The sequence below is a fragment of the Podarcis filfolensis genome (assembly GCF_964270895.1).
Source record: "Podarcis filfolensis genome assembly, chromosome: 8".
NCBI lineage: Eukaryota > Metazoa > Chordata > Lepidosauria > Squamata > Lacertidae > Podarcis > Podarcis filfolensis.
This window is the reverse complement of record NC_139611.1, coordinates 54,768,676-54,785,443: the sequence shown is the minus strand read 5'-3', so window position 1 is coordinate 54,785,443 and position 16,768 is coordinate 54,768,676. Positions and strand designations below refer to the sequence as shown.

General features: G+C 49.0%; 1 protein-coding gene across 4 annotated transcripts in view; it reads left to right on the top strand.

Moving 5' to 3' along the window:
• Positions 1–16,768, top strand: part of DOK4 (docking protein 4) — a 57,278-nt gene that overhangs the window by 10,341 nt on the left and 30,169 nt on the right. For all 4 annotated transcript variants that reach the window (XM_083625334.1, XM_083625332.1, XM_083625331.1 and 1 more), the window contains exon 2: positions 9,254–9,576. In XM_083625334.1, the coding sequence (XP_083481460.1) occupies positions 9,511–9,576 (66 nt within the window). In that variant the 5' untranslated portion in view covers positions 9,254–9,510. The remainder of the gene's footprint in view (positions 1–9,253; positions 9,577–16,768) is intronic.

The window sequence follows — 16,768 nt, the reverse complement described above, 5'->3', positions numbered from 1 at the left end:
CTTGGGGCATCCCCAGAGCATGTTGATACCTCCCTCTTGGTTCTCAGTAGCCCTATTTTGGCTACAGTTCTGTCTGCACTCAGTCCTGAAGTTTGCTATTAAAAGGACCAAGAGAAGCATGCAACATCGTCCCCTGTGATTGGCAGGCAGTTTCAACCCTCTGGATTGGCTGTGCTTGGTCAAACTACTGGGTGCCTGCCTTTCTACCTCTTTCTAGTTGCTGCACTTGATATTCATGTTGAAGCCTTGGTCTCGGGGCTTTCATTCTCATGCAGCACCCTTGGGTGGCTGCCATTACTCCAGAACCACAGGAGGGCCCACCAGCGCGGGCAGATGCCTTGGGGTTCCCCAAAGCAGGCACATCACTTTGTTAGCCCCTGCCTTTTTAATCCCCTACAATGCCCCCAAAGCAGGAGTCCATGGGGCCCCCTCCTCTAGTACCTCCTGCGGAGTTGCCTGTGAAAGATCACAGCAAACATCCCCTCCAAAATCCAGATGCGCAAGGAAGGGTTTGCTTTTTCTGCTCAGTTTCTGTTTGCTTGGAGAGTTCAAAGGGCTTCCTGTATCCTGTGTCTGTGAATCCCAACAACCCTGTAAGACAGTTTAGTCTTATTAGTATCCTGCTTCTGACTGACGAGGGGGCATATCTTGCCTGTGGCCCCGTAGGAGTGATTTCAGGACAAACATGAGATATAAACGGAAAAGAAGAAGATCCTGGCTGTTGGCTCAGGCTGAAGTCCCAGCCGCTCCAGCATCTTGTTCTCACAGTGGCCCAACATGGTTGGTGTTTAAAGTCCTAAAGGACTCAGGCCCCAAATAACTGAAAGACCACCTCCTTCCCTACAGGCCCTCTGAGGGGCTGAGATTGGCAGATGGGGTGCTCTTGGTAGTTCCTCTGCCCTTGGAGGCTTGGGGGGGCAGTGGTCCAGGGGGAGAGGGCCTTCTCTGTGGTGGTCCCTAAAGCTGAGGAACTCCCCACAGAGGTGCATCTGGTGCCTTCATTGTACAGCTTCCAGAGAATGCTGAAGATGCACCTCTTTACAGATGCACCTTTTGACACTTGAGGACCCACCTTGTTTTTATGGTGGTTTAGATTAGTAAGTTGTTTAGATTGGTTTTTAATGCTGTAACCTGCTCTAGGATCTTAGGTTAAAGGAAGGAGGGTAATAAATGAATAAATAATAACAATCTCAACACAACTCCCACTGAGAAGCCCACAAGCAGGACCTGAGTGCAACAGTGCTCTTCTGCTTGTGATTCCCACTAACCGGACATACTGCCTCTGACAGGGGAAGTAGCACATATCCATCACAACTCTGTCCAGTCACTGATATAGTCTTATCCTCGCTGAAATTGTCTAATCCCTCTTTACAGCTGTCAAAGTTGGCCGTAGAAGATTCCATTGTGTGTGTGTGTTTGCGTATGTGCGCGTGACAAAGGCCTTCCTTTTCTCTGTCCTGAATCTTCCAACTAGGGATGTTCTGACTGAATTAGGCTCCTCACGCCACCCCCACAGCCCCTCCAACGCCTGGACGACTTTTCGTTTCTGGGCCTGGTGATTTGGCTCTCTGCAGGCATTCCATCTGGCAAGGCAAATCCCTTTTTTTTTCTTTAGAGGGAGAGTTTCCAACCACAAGTGTCCTTAGTTTCCCGAACGCTGTGTGGGGCCCTGGCTGCTCACTACTAGACACTGCTGTTTTGGACGGCTGCCGGTGGCTCTTGCAAGAGATGCCTTTCCAGCATTCCTCCTCTCTGGAGCCGAACAATGAAATCAGGAGCTCTGACCTCATTGCTTTCATGCTCACTTTTGGATCAGTGCAAGTTGGTTTGGGGGAGGCCAGTGTCAGAAAATGCCCCTTTTTGAGGCATTGCCCTGTGATAATTTGTAGGATGTTGTGCTATGAATATTTTATTTTATTTTATTTTATCAATTGATTGCATTTATATCCCAAAGGGCTTAAGGTGGCATACATGGTTTCCCCCCCCCCATTTAATCCCCACAACAACCCTGTGAGGTAGGTTAGGCTGTGAGACAGTAACTGGTCCCAAGATCACACCCACTTAGTGGCCAAGTGGGGATTTGAACCCATATCTCTCCCACGTCCCAGTCTGACACTTTAACCACTACACCACACTGGCTCTCTCATGAGTAAAGTTTCCCCACATATGATCCAAGTGATCTTACAGGTATACTGTACAGTGACAGGCAGTCTTTCAGGTAACCTGGTGACCATTATGGTGGATCAATGAATGGGTGAAGGGCTGATTCTGACAAGCGCTTGCACTCCACTTTCTCTGCATATGGTTCTGCTAAGCGTGATTTAATGAGTCTAGGATCCAGCTCACAAGACCACCCAGACAAATGCTGGAAGGAGAAAACACATTATGACATTAACATTGCTGTGTGCATACTTGCAGAAACCAGGGAGGAAAAGTCATTCAACAAATATGAACCATTCCATGGGAGCCTCAGGGATTCCAGTCAGTGGGGATTGCCTGGAAAGAGAGCTGGAGTAGCCTTTGCACTGGCAGGGCTGATGGGAGTTGTAGTCTGAAAAATCTGGAATGGCACTGGTTTGGGGGAAAACTGGATGAGAGTGACGGAAGAGCACCCCTTTCCGCTTGACAAGAGCCCCCCACATTTTATCTGTCTCCCTGGGTCCCACTCCATAGCTACCCAAATTGATTGCCACTTTTAAAAGAGAACAACCTGAATGCTGGGAAAAATTAAGTTCTAGGTGCCAGGAACAACTAGCATAGGAGTCATCTTGGCGTCAGATTTCTTTAGAGTTCAGCCCGGACAGAGCTGAAGAAATCTTTCGCTATTAGGTTCCAGCATAAGATCTTAAGAAGTTCTGCCACAGAGTCCGAAAAGTCCACTGTGGTTTTCATCTGATTTCTCAAAAAGAGCTTTTGGTTATGGCTGAAGCTGTGGTTTGCTGGCATGCAGGGCTCAGGATGCTTTCAGAAAAGTGGGCATTGGGACCTTCTTGCTCCTCTTTGCCATCTCTTCCCTTTTCGCCTTGCCTGTACCTCCACGATCACGCTGTCCCTGCTCCGCATTTCTCATACCCTGCCATCTCTGTGCTGCTACTGCGCCTTTGGTGTAGACACCCAGCTGCTTCTGTGTAGTACCTGCTGGGTTCCAGCTCCTATGTACATGGTTGGAATTAAGGAGCAGGGTGTTGCTCTGCACCAGAGAGCCTCACCCACACCTGCACAATTAGGGTTTGCGGTGTTATTGCAGGAACTCATGGAAGTGGTCTCTTGACCTATGATTTGGGTCCAAACATATTTTGGGCTGGCAAACTACTTATTTATTGCATTTATAGCCCACCTTGTTCTCCAAGGTACATGGTTCTCCCCCTCCTATTCAATCCCCACAACAACCTTGTCAGGTAGGTGAGGCTGAGCGGCAGCGACTGGCCCAGGGTCACCCAGGGAGCTCCATGGCCAAGTGGGGATTTAAACCCTGGTCTCCCAGATCCTCACCTGTCACTCTAACCACTACACCACACTGATTCTCATTATAAGTCAGCCTGTATTTGCACCTTTTGAGTTTTGAATGAGGGGCAGCAAATAAGGAACTTAGGAGACTGCCTCAACCTTGTCTGGTTGCAGGGGCATAACGAAATTCTTCCCTTCCATTTCTCCACCCCTCCTCCATTGGCAGAGAATTTTGCTAACAAATCAGAGCCAGGTGCAAACTCCCATCCTCCCCTCTGCTAATGTTCTGGGTGCTCTTGTCAAATAGGTGTGCAATCTTGCTGTGTGACTGTCAGGGACACCTGCGGTGCCTGCAACTTCACTCTTGACACCAGACAAACTCCCTCTAATGCTTCTCCTCCTCTTCTTTTGTTAAATTAATCTGTCCTGTTTGTTTTCTTTCTATAAAGAGTTATTGCCCGTTTATAAGGAGCCCCTCACTTGGTTGCCAGTGGCTAGTGAGAATCACCTTCAGGGAAGTGTGGAAATGCTTTAATTTCCTTTTCTTCTTTTAAGAAGTGGTTTAACAACCAATCCCTCTTAAAAAGAACTTTGGGAATTGTAGCCCTGGGAGGGGGAGGGGAATCTCCTCACAGCTCTCATCATCCTTAATAAATCACCTCTCCCAAAATTCTTTGGGGGAAGCCATGACTGTATTGTAGCGCTTTAAATGTCTGGTGTGGTTGTGGTCTAAGACAGGGAAGACCTGAGTTCAGTTCCTCACACTGGGATGAAACGGACCTTGAGCCAGTTACTCTCTCCTAACCTCAAGGCTGTACCAACCATTACACAGAGTGAGGCAGACACCTCAGGGGCCTGTATGGTGCAGTGATTAGAGTGCCTGGCTGACATTGGAGACCCGGGTTCAAATACCTTTGAGCCCCTTGGAGAAAAAGAGAGGATATAAATGCAACGAATAAATAATGGTGGGAGGCAAAGCAGCAGCGACTTTCCCCATACATATGGACCACAGCCATGCCCTCAGTTGGAGGTCAAAGCTGTGCCTACCTCACCTCACACCCCCTAAGCTAGCTGGCTACTCTCGGATCATGTCCTGTCACCACAAGTTTGAAGTAAGTTTGAAGTTTCTGTATTCGAAATGCATCTGGATACCATTTTATCTTTTGCCTCAGGCATCAAAATATCCTGGGTGGACCAGCCCAGTCTAATGTACCTTGTAAGGTTGTTCTGGGGGATAAAATGAGGTAGATGGGGGCGAGGGAGAGCTGTGTATGCCAGCCTTGGAGGAGGTGTGGCATATAAGTGTGATAAATAAGACCGCCACCATCCACACTGGCATATCTGCTCTAGACTGGTTTGGGTTTCCACTCTTAACTTCCAGTTCAGATCTCTAGGAGAGATCTGAATGACTCCTTTCATGGAGAAGCTTGACCACTAATCGCTCTCCATTTTTAGCAGGGATTTCAGGCTGTGTGGGTCTCTGGGCATTTCCTATCTCTGTGGCTTTGTGTGGCAATCAGTTTTTATCACAACACAGCTGTGCTAGCTGGACCCCCTCTTTGTAAACTGGCCTTCCGCAGCCTAGTGCCTTTCCCTACGTTTTGAACTACAGCTCCCACCAGGTTGCGGGGAGGCCTTTTTAAATAAGAGGATGGTGTTTGTTTGTTGTATGTGCAAGAGAACATATTGCTGTGTTCGTTTTTTAAGCTAAGAGAGGGAGTCAGGCAGGTTTTTCCACCGAACAATTTTCTTCCCATCCTGTGTATGGAGTGAGGAGTGGATAAGTCAATTCATGGAATCATCGAGTTGGAAGGGACCCCCAAAGGTCCAACTCGCTGTTATGCAGGAATCACTGGCAGGTGGTCATCCAACCTCTGTTTAAAAACCTCTAAGGAAGGAGAGTCCGCCACTTTCCAAGGTCATTTGTTCCATTGTTGACAGCTCTTCCCATCAGAAACTCCATCCTAAGGTTTAAATTTATTCCCCAATAGGAGTCCTTTTAGCAAGTGCGTTTTTTACTCCTCTTCAGCTTTTAAGCAGACAGTGGAAGGGGGTGTAGAGGCAGGGGGAACGAGGCTGCCAGGGAGCAGGACTGGACTATTTTATTTTATTTTTACTTGTTGCTGAGTTTGCCCTCATCTATTCCACATTAGGGATCTGGGTCCTCCGAGATGGAAAAGAATGCTGTCAACAAGTGTGGAGAGGGAATAGGGCGGCGCTGGCATGGAAACCACCATCCCTGCCCTCGCAACAGGAACCCCCATGTGGCTGGAAGGAGGCCCTGACACTACTGTGTTCCCTCTTAATGGCCTGAGATGGCTAAGAATATTTGGGTGCTTCCAGATTGGGCTTGGATTTGCAAAGGAGACTGAGATGTTGCAAGCGGGCAATTTTGCAACAGGTGTTTATTTGTGTCCCCCCCAGAAAGGATTTGTTGGGATTAAGCAGGTGGGGGATACAGGCTGGCATTTTGATGCCAACAATGTTGTCTGGACTTTGCAAAACACTTCCATGCATTAAGAGCTCCCTTCCCACGAGAAGCACACTTTATGGTTATGACTGCCCAGAACTGGAAGAGCAGAGTGGTCTTCTTGTCCCTTTCATTCCATCCTCCCTCTAAGCCTAAACCCTTTGAAACAGACCCTGCCTGGTAAGCTACAGGGGGGTGGGGGTGAGGGTTAGGGTTAGGCTGTAAGTTCTTCCCATATGGAAGGAGTGGTACTGCCTTGTTATTATTATTTGGTTGGTTTTGTTAATTATAAAAATATATTTTCAAAAATGGAGAGTAAATATAAGGAAAGAAATTGATATATGGAACAACATAGCAAAGCAAAACAAGCAAAATACAAAAACCCCCTCTATAGTACAATGAATAAATTAAAGAGAAAATATTGCCATTTACATTGTTATTACAGAAATGTAAAAATAAGACCTACCTCCCAGTAAGTTTGTTTTCCTCATTGCTAAGTATTGCGTTGCTCTCATTTGTAAGTTTTATCATTAAGACCATTAAATGTATTTTAACAGTGTGCCTGAACATAGGCAGGTGAATTTTGCCTGTTTTCTTGTTTGTTTGCAGGGGAGGCGGGTATTGGTTTTCTCAGGAGGTGGCATGCTGCCTGTTGTTTTTTTTGGGGGGGAGGGTTGTCTAAACTGTTTTGCCTTTTTGTGGATAGTTTGTGGATAGTTTTACTCAATTCCATGAGCAAGCTTTTGTCTTTGTGACTTGGGAGGCCCCCACAGTCTCCATTTTGTGCTGGTGCCCAGGGCGGTTTCTGCTTTTGCCAAATGTGCACCCCAGAAACAATGGGGAACCCATGGCATATTCTGTTACATGCCCTTGTCATGCTAAAGGCTGAGAGTTCCTGCCGTTTGCTTAAAGTGATGCTAGAGGAATTGCCAGATGATTTTGCAAACATCCTCTCTGTTTCTTTCCCCTTCCATCTTGGTATATTTTTTATCAGGCTGTTGCAGTGGAAGGGTGCAGGGCCAATAGTCCATTGATGCAGTTGAAACACCTGCAGGTTTGTTTCCTCTTCTCTTTGAACTGTTTCCATCCTGCTAAATGAACTTGTAACTCAGAACTGGTGCCTGAGCTTGCACATTTCCTCCTCCCTCCTAGTCCATTTTCCTTCTGTGATGTGTCTCTTTGGAATATAAGCCTGAGTACAGGAAACTTCTTGTTTTATTGAGCTGTAAGTCACTGTAGAAGTGGCTAAAGAGTGGGGTAAAAGTTCTTTAAATAATTAGTAGGATAAGGTGGCCTGCTTTTCCCTTCCGTTTGCAATAAGGAGGTGTGATTTCAAGGGTTCCCGGAGGGTGGAATGAAGCAGCTGTGCAAACTGGGTGGGGATTCTGTGCAGCCACTGCGGAGATTGTTGTTATCCATAGAATAAACCTTGTTGCTTCGCATTTATGCTGTCTGCTCGCAAATGGCAATATTTCAGGAGTGGTTTGCCTAAGGCCACTCAGTGACTGTTTCATGGCTGAGATGAGATTGGCAAGAAGGCCCTTGCAGATCCTTGAAAAGGTCAGCAGGCCTAGAGAGGAAGCGGAGGCATCTCAGCTCCTTCTGGTGGAGCCCTAAGGTCCTTGCTGCCTCCTGGTGTAAATTTGCATTCTTAAAAAACAAACCCAAATCAGCCAGGGAGTCACCCTGCATGTTGCTGAATTACAGTTCTTAGTCGCTGGCCCTGCTGTGCAGGGCTGATGGGAGTTCAGAGTCCAACAGCATCCAGAAGGCTCCAGGTTAGCCACCGCTGCCTTGTAGGTTCACTGTTAGGACAAACAAGAAACAGCAGCGCTGCTTGCTCTGAGCTGGGGGTGGGTGGGCTCAGGCCAGGAAATAAATCCAACATCAAGCACAATCCGCACAGATCTGCCCACACATCCTTGGCGTCCAGGACTGTGTCTGTACTGGAGCCAGCAATAAAATTCCAGCACCCAGCGCGACATCCTGGGGCTTAGCGATTCAGGGTGGTCATTGTGGTCTCTCTGTGTGTTTGTGTGTGACCTCAGAGCCCCACCTTTCTGAGTGGCCAGCAATGTTTCCGTTGCTTATCAGACAGGAATCCTAACGTGTCTGTGCGATGTGCCTGTCCATGAAATGGGAAGGCTGACTCAGCAAGCTGGCGAGTCCTGTGCATTTCCTGCCTAAGGCTTAGCTGCCGACTCAGCTGTAGGTTGAGCGGTTAGGAAACAAAGAGCAGCAACAAAGTGCAAAGCTTTTGCTGGAGTTTGCTGGTCAGAAGAGAAGGTGTGCAGCAAAACTGGAGACGTAAAAAAGCCCTGCAGGATCAGATGAAAGGCCCATTTAGTCCAGTATTCTTTCTCACAGTGCCTGACCAGATGCCCATTAGGGGAAACCTGCAAGTAGGATTCGAGCACATGAGCATCCTGGGATTTAGTTGATGGGCCTGGTAAAAGTAGTGGGAGTTTCAACTTTCAATTGTAAAGCCTTCTAATGTCCTGCTTATAATCTGCTTCAAATTGGGTCTAGCCCATACCAGGGATGGGGAACCTGTGGCCCCCCAGGTGTTGCTAGACTCTAACACCCACCATTAGCCTGGACCAGCAAGACCAATCATAAGGAAGGATAGGAGTTGTAGTCTAACAGCATCTGGAATTGTGGAATTTTTTTAATGGTATAATTTGGGGCAGGGGAGGGGGGCACTTGGGAGGACTTCACCCCAACTGACAGCTCAGGCAGGTGACACCTGAGCAGTGTCTGTGCTTCAGATTGCTGTTGGCAACCTGGCCATGGGAGACCTGGGTCCCCGGAGAGTAGAAAGCAGCAGTGGAGCAAGCAAAATAGGTTTGCCCCTAAGAAGCAGCTGTCTTGTGTGAATGTGGCTACAGAAGACAGCAGCATTCTGCTGGAACCTGGCTTCCCAATTCACATTCAAAGGCTCGTCTGGTCAGGCAGAATTAAAAACTCAAAACAAGTAGAAGAATCCCTTTAAATTGCACCTTTTGAAATTATAGACTTCTCCTTCTCTCTCTCTCTCTCTCTCTCTCTCTCTCTCTCTCTCTCTCTCTCAAAGAAAATGCATTCTTGCCTGATTCCCAAGCTCAGTGCAAGCATCTCCTTTGTGAATTTAGGATCAAAGTATCTCGTGGGTTAAAAGCTGGACCGTTCCAATTTTTTTTCCTCAATTGACTGCACAAGCCACCTTGGATTCTCCTGAATGGTTTAGCCGAGGTGGGGAGGGGGGAGGAGGGGAGAGGACAGGAAAGAGGGAGGGGGGAAGCAGAGCAAGAGAAAGATGTCACAATCTCTAATCTATCTGTCATTTTTATTTTTCAGCAGCCGGAGAGGAGCTCCCGACTAGAACAATGCTGGAGAGGAAGGGAGGGGAGAGGGCCGGAGTGGCAGCCAAAGTCTGAAAACAGGTGAACAGCAGTGGCGGCAGCAGCAGCGGAGGAAGAGTGGAGGGGAAGGAAGAGATTTGTCACCGCTGCTGCGGGGGAGGCGAGCCAGCCCCACCGGGAAGAGCCTCCTCCTCCTCCTCCTCCTCCTCTCGGCTGCGCGGAGGTGGATCCTGGCTGGGCAGCAGCTGAGCCATGGCTACGAATTTCAACGACATTGTCAAACAGGGATACGTGAAAATGAAGAGCAGGAAATTGGGGGTAAGTGCCGGCAGATGCCGCCTTGTTGTTTCCGAGTGGGCTCTGGCTGGCTGGCGTCCTTTGTAGGCATGTGGGCAGGTGCAAATTGCGCAAAAAAACCCCGGTGCTTTTGTGTGGAAGAATTCTGGCTAGAGCAGCATAGCTCTCTCGCTCTCTCTCTGCCTCTCCTCTAGGCATCCCTCCTGCATGGACCTTCCTCCCCACAGGCTCTGCCTGAGTCCTGGCAACAGAGGTGCCAGTTGCTGGTCATTTCTGGCATTGCCTTGGTGGACGTGGCATCCCCAGAGTTGATGGATTGGGTGGGTTTTGTGAGGGCTTGGGTGGGTGGTGGTCTGCATTTTGTGCCATGGGGATTTCCTTTCCAGCTTGACAGCTGGTTGCAGATCTTGAAGCCGATAAAAGAAACAGCAACTCTTTGCCTTTGTGTGCGTGTGGATATAGTACGAATTGACTCTGCCTGGCTACAGTGGACAGGTTGTGTTCTCCTGTTTCAGATGCTTCTGTGGCACTCCCTTCCCCAGAGACTCCTCTGAGCTTGTGGCTGAGCAGCTTATGCAAGTGCAGTTAGAATTCTTTTTCTCTCAGAGCTGGGTTTTGGTCCCTGGGCAAAATCAGCACAATCAGCAGCAGGGCTTCATTATTTATTTTTTGCTTTGATTGTTTTTGGTGTTTGGTTTGTTGTTTTTTTAAGCTGTGTGATTTTAGCTGACATTTTTAACCATTTTGCTCCTGCCTTTGGAAAGAGGAGGGCTAGGATTCAGCAGGGGTGGGGAGAGGGGAATTGTTGGAAAGAGGCACTGAGGTTTTCCTCATTCCATCTGGACTGCTTAGCTGCAGAGTCATGTTGTGGATACTTTCTCCATGATCACCTCTGGCCCATATGAGGAGGACCAACTCGGACACTGGGTCTGGCTCTTCCTTTGAGCACAGCCACCCCCAGCAAGATTTCTCTCCCCTTCTCTCAAGGGTTCTTGCTGCAGACCTAGACTTGCTCCAGGCACGGTTGCATCTATGGATCTTGGCTTCTAGGGTGTGTCTTTCCTGGGCCTCTGAGATATCCCTGCTTGCAACAGGGGCATCTTGAACACACAACAAGCATTGATCGTCCCTTTCTCTTTTCCAGCCGTCTTCTATTGGCAGGGTGACTAAACTCCACGCTAGAGATTTCTGGATTGCACATAAAAGAAATCCACATTTCCTCCTCGGAATAAATATTTTCTGAAGGGGCATTGAACTGATCCTCTGTATGCAGCATGAAGGGATTTATTTACTTGGATTTTGAAATATGGTTACGAGGATTCTTTTGAAGCACCTTTCTCCAGCCTTGGGTCCCCAGATGTTGTGCGCATCCTCTCATCCCTGACCGCTGGCATGATGGGAGTTGGTACCCAACAACATCTGTAGAGACCAAGGCTGGGGAGAAGACTGCAAGGATGCAGAAAGCCTGGGAGTGGATTTCCAAAGGACAGAAGTTGTCGGACAGGAGGCACCTGGGTTTGGTGGCCTTGGGCAAGCCTCTCTGTTTCAAGTTTTCCATCTCTCATTTCGGCAGCCTACAACTGAAGGTTATTGTGAGGGTTAATAGTAGTTGTTGCCTGCTGTGAGCCTTGGAGGATAATGATCCACTTATGGGTGTGTTTCTGTTTAATGACAGGATTGCTGTGTAGGCCTCCACTGGGTGTCCTGGCCAGTCCCAGCTATTGCATCACAATCTCTCCCAGGGAGCATCTTGGGGCTGAACCTGTGAAACTTTGATGTGCATGTACATGTATGTGTGTAAATGTTTTGCTTCCACAAAGCTTTTAAAACAAGTGGGGTAGGCATGTACCTTCAGATGTTGTAGAATTTGCATCATCGCTGACCGTTGTCCATGCTCACCATGAGAGCCAGTGTGGCGTAGTGGTGCTGGACTATGACCTAGGAGACCGGGGTTCAAATTCTCACTCACCCATGAAGCTCACCAGCTGTGATTGTGGGCCGGTCATCATCTCTTAGCCTAACCTACCTCACAGGACTGTTGTGAAGATACCACGGTGGTGGTGGAGAACTGTGTATGCCACCTTGAGCTCCTTAAAGGAATGTTGGGGTAGAAATGTAAAAATAAATAAAACATGGCTGATGGGAATTGGGAGTCCCTCAGACCTGCTTCTCCATCCTTGCTTTAAAACATGCTGTTGTCATCTCATTGATACCTTCCTCCTCTTCTTCATTTGCCTTTATTCTGCATGCTGTTGTGGTAAAAGAACCAGGATGGGTGTGTATCCTGAGTCTTATGACTCTGTTCCGTTGGAGTAACTGAATCTTGGAATGGACTGGGTCCCTTAAAATAAAGAGGCACCTTTCAGTAAAGGCAGAAAGAACAGATTTGAGACTGAGCTGCTGCTCCATATAGAAGACTCTGCCTAAGGCTAATCGTTGCAGAAGCAACATGAGAGCCCTGTTCTTTTGTAGCACCCTTGGAGAGCCTTGCCTTGAATAAGGTCAGCACTTGCATCATAAGGACACAAGACAAGCCAGCTGGATCAGGCCCATCTCTTCCAGCATCCTCTTCTCACAGTGGCCAACCAGATGCCTGTGGGAAGCCTGCAGGCCGGACATGAGCACAACGGTACTCTGCCCTCCTGCAATTCCCAGCGACTGGTATTCCCAGGCACAGTGCCTCCAACAGCGGAGGCTGAACATAGCCATCGTGGCTCATAGCCATCGATAGCCTTCTCCTACTTGTATCTGCCCAATCCTCTTTTAAAGCCATCTAAGTTTGTGGCCATCATTGCTTCTCATGGCAGTGAATTCCATGGTTTAGTTCTGCGCTGTGTGAAGGACTTTCTTTTATGTGCCCTGAATCTTCCAGCATTCAGCTTCATTGGATATTTATCAACGCTAACCTCCCCTGTATTGAGTGGGGAAGGTCTGTTTGGGGCTTTCCTTGAGTTTGCTTGAATGCAAGCAATCAGATTGGAGATCCATGATAAAGCTGGGCTGCCAGTCCCACAGCGGAGTCTGCTTGCACTCAGCCACAGTGAGTAAAAAGTCCTCTGCAGACCTTCCCTGTGCAACACGTGGAAGAGTCTATGACTGATGGGGGGCTGAGGGTGTGAGGGCTGTGCATGTGTCCCTGCCCCTCTCCACACTTGGAACATTTTCATGCATTGCAGGAGAGCTGTGTTTAGAAATTATTTGTTGCCATGTAGGTGCAAGGAGAGCAAGGAAGGTGTCATGCAAACTGGGCACCAGACTCAAGGAGGCCAACAAAGCCTTAATGTACATACCCATCTCGGCTTAAGCCCAGCGAGTACCATGTGTGATTCCACACTCAACCCCTTACCAAATTTAAGATATATTCATAGAATTGTGGAGTTGGAAGGGACCACGAGTGTCATCTAGCCCAGCCTCCTGCAGGGCAGCCTCCTTTTGTCCAACGTGGGGCTCACACCCACGACCCTGTTTTAAGAGTCTCATGCTCTACCAACTGAGCTATTCTCTGTTGCTGCCTCCTGTGTTCATACTGGCTTTAAAAGGGGCTTAGAAAAATTTGTGACTACCTGCCATGGTGGCTGCGTTCTAGCTCTGCTGTCAGGGGCAGGATGCTGGGAATAGCAAGTGGGTCCTCAGGGTCTGCTTGTGAGCTTCCCATAAGCATCCGGCTGGCCACTGTGATTATGCTGGACCAGATACGCCTTTGGCTGAATCTACCAGGGCTCTTCTTGTGTTCAGATGGCCCTGTAACAGTGGTGGCAAAACTATGGCATGCATGCCAGATGGGGCACTCAGAGCCCTCTCTGTGGGCACATGCGCTGTTGCCCCAGCACAGAGCCAGCAGAAAGCAAGGGTGGCGCGTCGAGTTCTCAGCTTAACTTGGGCAGCCAGAGAGCCAGGTGAGTGGCAGGTCGGTGCAGGAAACTGTGAGGCCGGAGCAGGATGCAAGGTGGAGGCTTTACACACCCTTCGGCCAGGGCCAATGGAAGGTGCCAGGCAGGGGAGGATGGCATCGTTGGTTCCAGTGCCAGGTAGCCAGGCAGAGCTGCCTCCGCCCCATCCTCGTCGCCCCTCACATGGCACTGGGGCTCAGGACCCCACCAGCCTCACCGCGCCATGGTTGTCTCCCACTTGCTGAAGTATTTCTTCACCGAACTCAACCACAGCCAAGTGCAGCGGGACACCCTGTGCTAGCACGTGGGGCAGCCCCCAGGGCCTTTTCAGGGAATGGCAGCACGATGGGGGGGCGCCTCTCTGCACATACTCAGAGGGCCATGCCGAGAACGTTTGCTTGCCCGGGCTGGAGTTTAAAAGCGGGGAATTCCCGCCGACGTGGAGATCTTGTGAAAATCAAAATGAAATCCTTAAAGTGTGGAATTCTCTGCAAATAATTTTAAATCAGTGAAAGCGCTTGGAGTTGCTTCATTGTATCATTGAAAGCTCTGTTATTTTGTTTTTCTTTTAAGACAAAAGATGTTAATGTATGAGTTGTTTTTTTCTAAACTAAAACCTCGGTATTCAGGTTAAATTGTTGTGTTGGCTCTTTGCGATAAATAAGTGGGTTTGGGGTTGCAGTTTGGGCACTCGGTCTCTAAAAGGTTTGCCATCACTGCCCTATAAGGACCTTCTCAGTGGCTGCTCCTAGATTATGGAGCACCTTGCCTCGTGAAGTCTAATTCTCCTCCCCTCCCTGCCAAGTTTTTTGTGGGCCACAAAGGACACTTTTATTCTGGTAGATTTTTGTAGCATGTGGCACATCAGGTTTTTATGTTCAGGTCCTGATACTGCCTCCTTGGCTGCTTTGTTTTATATCGGTGGTGGTGGTGTGTTTGTATGTTTTAATGAAACTGCAACTCAAATGTTGCAAGCTGCCCTGAGTGGTGGCTTTGCCATGAGAAGAGCAGGACAGAAATATTTTAAGAAAGAAATATAGTAAAATAGCCAGCTCAGTGGAGGGAGGGACATCTTCTGATGGTTGTATTCAACTTCCAGGTTCAGAAGACTCTTAGTACCAGCTGCCGTGAACCAGCAAAAGGAGAAGGATGTTGCCTTCAGACCTTGTGTGGGGGCTTCCTGGAGGTGTCTGGTTGGCCACTCTAGGGGAGATTGGCCCATTAGAACACCCCACCAACCACAGCTAGCTCCCACCTGCTTGCTGTCTCAGTTACAACCAGTTTGAGAGTGACTGCCAACTTCTTCCTTCTCCTCCGTCTCCATGTTAAACCGTGTAGAACTCAGCAGGAAGATGACAAAACTAGAATCAGTTGCCTCCGGCACCACCTACTTTTGGCCTCCCTGCCTTCTGCCCTACCAGTCCCACCACTGGACTTAGATGGACCTTTGGGTCTGGTTCCACACGGCTCCTCTTGCCTCCATCTGTTTTCCTGCTTTGGCGAGGCTTTCTGGAGAGCACCTGCTCTGGAAGAGCGTCTGCGGACCAGTGTACTTGTGCTTGAACACCCCTCCTCTCCCCACCCTTGCTTGAAGGATGCCAAGTTGGCCAGGACTCTGTTTGCCTACCAGCTGGAAGTGGCTACGTTAGGCTCACTTGGCATCGGAGCGCAGCGTTTTCCATCACAGCCCAGCTCCGGTTTGCGCAGCTCCTCTCCGGGGAGCCCGTTGAGAGTGGTGGCATGGCCCAGGGCCCTGTTGCCAAAGCAGCACCCTCCCTCCTCCCTGACTCTTGCATGACTTCTCCGAAAGCCCCGCTCTGCTCCAGCAGCCTCCGTGCCCCCGAGGGCTCTGCTCCAATTTGAGGACATTTAAATTGGAGCTCTGGCTTCAGGCAGAGGACGTGGAAGTTTGTTGACTGCACAGAGAGGGGAGGAGGTTTCGCTGCCTCTACTTTTCGCTGCTGTAGCGGCTTCTTTTTCCTTATTAAATAAGGAGATGGGGGCTGTAGGAGAGTTCACAGCCTAGAACTAATGAGTGGGTCAGTGGGGGAATTTCGGATAATGATTGGGTATTGCTGTAGGTCTAGAGTAGCTATCTTTGTCTTGAAGGTGACTGGGAGTAGCCGCAGAGACTACATAACACTGGTTCTGAAAGACCTACATTGGCTCCCGGTATGTTTCCGAGCACAATTCAAAGTATTGGTGCTGACCTTGAAAGCCATGAACGGCTTCGGCCTAGTGTACCTGAAGGAACTTCTCCACCCCCATCATTTAGCCCGGACACTGAGGTCCAGCACCGCGGCCCTTCTGATGGTTCCCTCACTGTGAGAAGTGAGGTTACAAGGAACCAGGCAGAGGGCCTTATTGGTAGTGGCGCCCTCCCTGCGGAACACCCTCCCATCAGATGTCAAGGAAATAAACAACTATCTGACTTTTAGAAGACATCTGAAGGCAGCCCTGTTTAGGGAAGCTTTTAGTGTCTAATGTTTTATCGCTTTATTGTTATCGTTTATTCTGTTGTGAGCTGCCCAGACTGGCTGGGGAAACCCAGCCAGATGGGTGGGGTAAAGGTAAAGGGACCCCTGACCAATAGGTCCGGTTGTGACTGACTCTGGGATTGCGGCGCTCATCTCGTTTTATTGGCCAAGGGAGCCGGTGTACAGCTTCCGGGTCATGTGGCCAGCGTGACTAAGCTGCTTCTGGCGAACCAGAGCAGCGCACGGAAGCACCGTTTACCTGGAGCGGTACCTATTTATCTACTTGCACTTTAACGTGCTTTTGAACTACTAGGTTGGCAGGAGCAGGGACCGAGCAAAGGGAGCTCACCCTGTCGCGGGGATTCGAACCGCCAACCTTCTGATCGGCAAGTCCTAGCCTCTGTGGTTTAACCCACAGCGCCACCCCGTCTATTATTATTATTATTATTATTATTATTATTATTATTATTATTTAAGGCCCTCTGTGTTCAGCCCTCTGAGAGAGCTGCATGCTGCCAGTCTCTCTCTCTCTCTCTCTCTCTCTCTCTCTCTCTCTCTCTCTTTCTCATATGTACAGCACCCACTTTCCACACATGTAGACAACACACATGTATGCAGGCACACATCAAACAGGCTCTCTCTCCTTCTCAATCTCACCCCACCACCATCATTTGTATGCCGCTTTCCAACGAATTAATAAAGAGCTTTAAATCATATATATAATCAATCTATACAACAGCTGCATCAAAACATGTCTCTCCCGCATCGGTCTCTACAAGCCACAGCAGGCCATGCACAGCCTTCTAACCGCTTGCCCTCACCCCCAAAGGCGTACTCCTCTGTCGT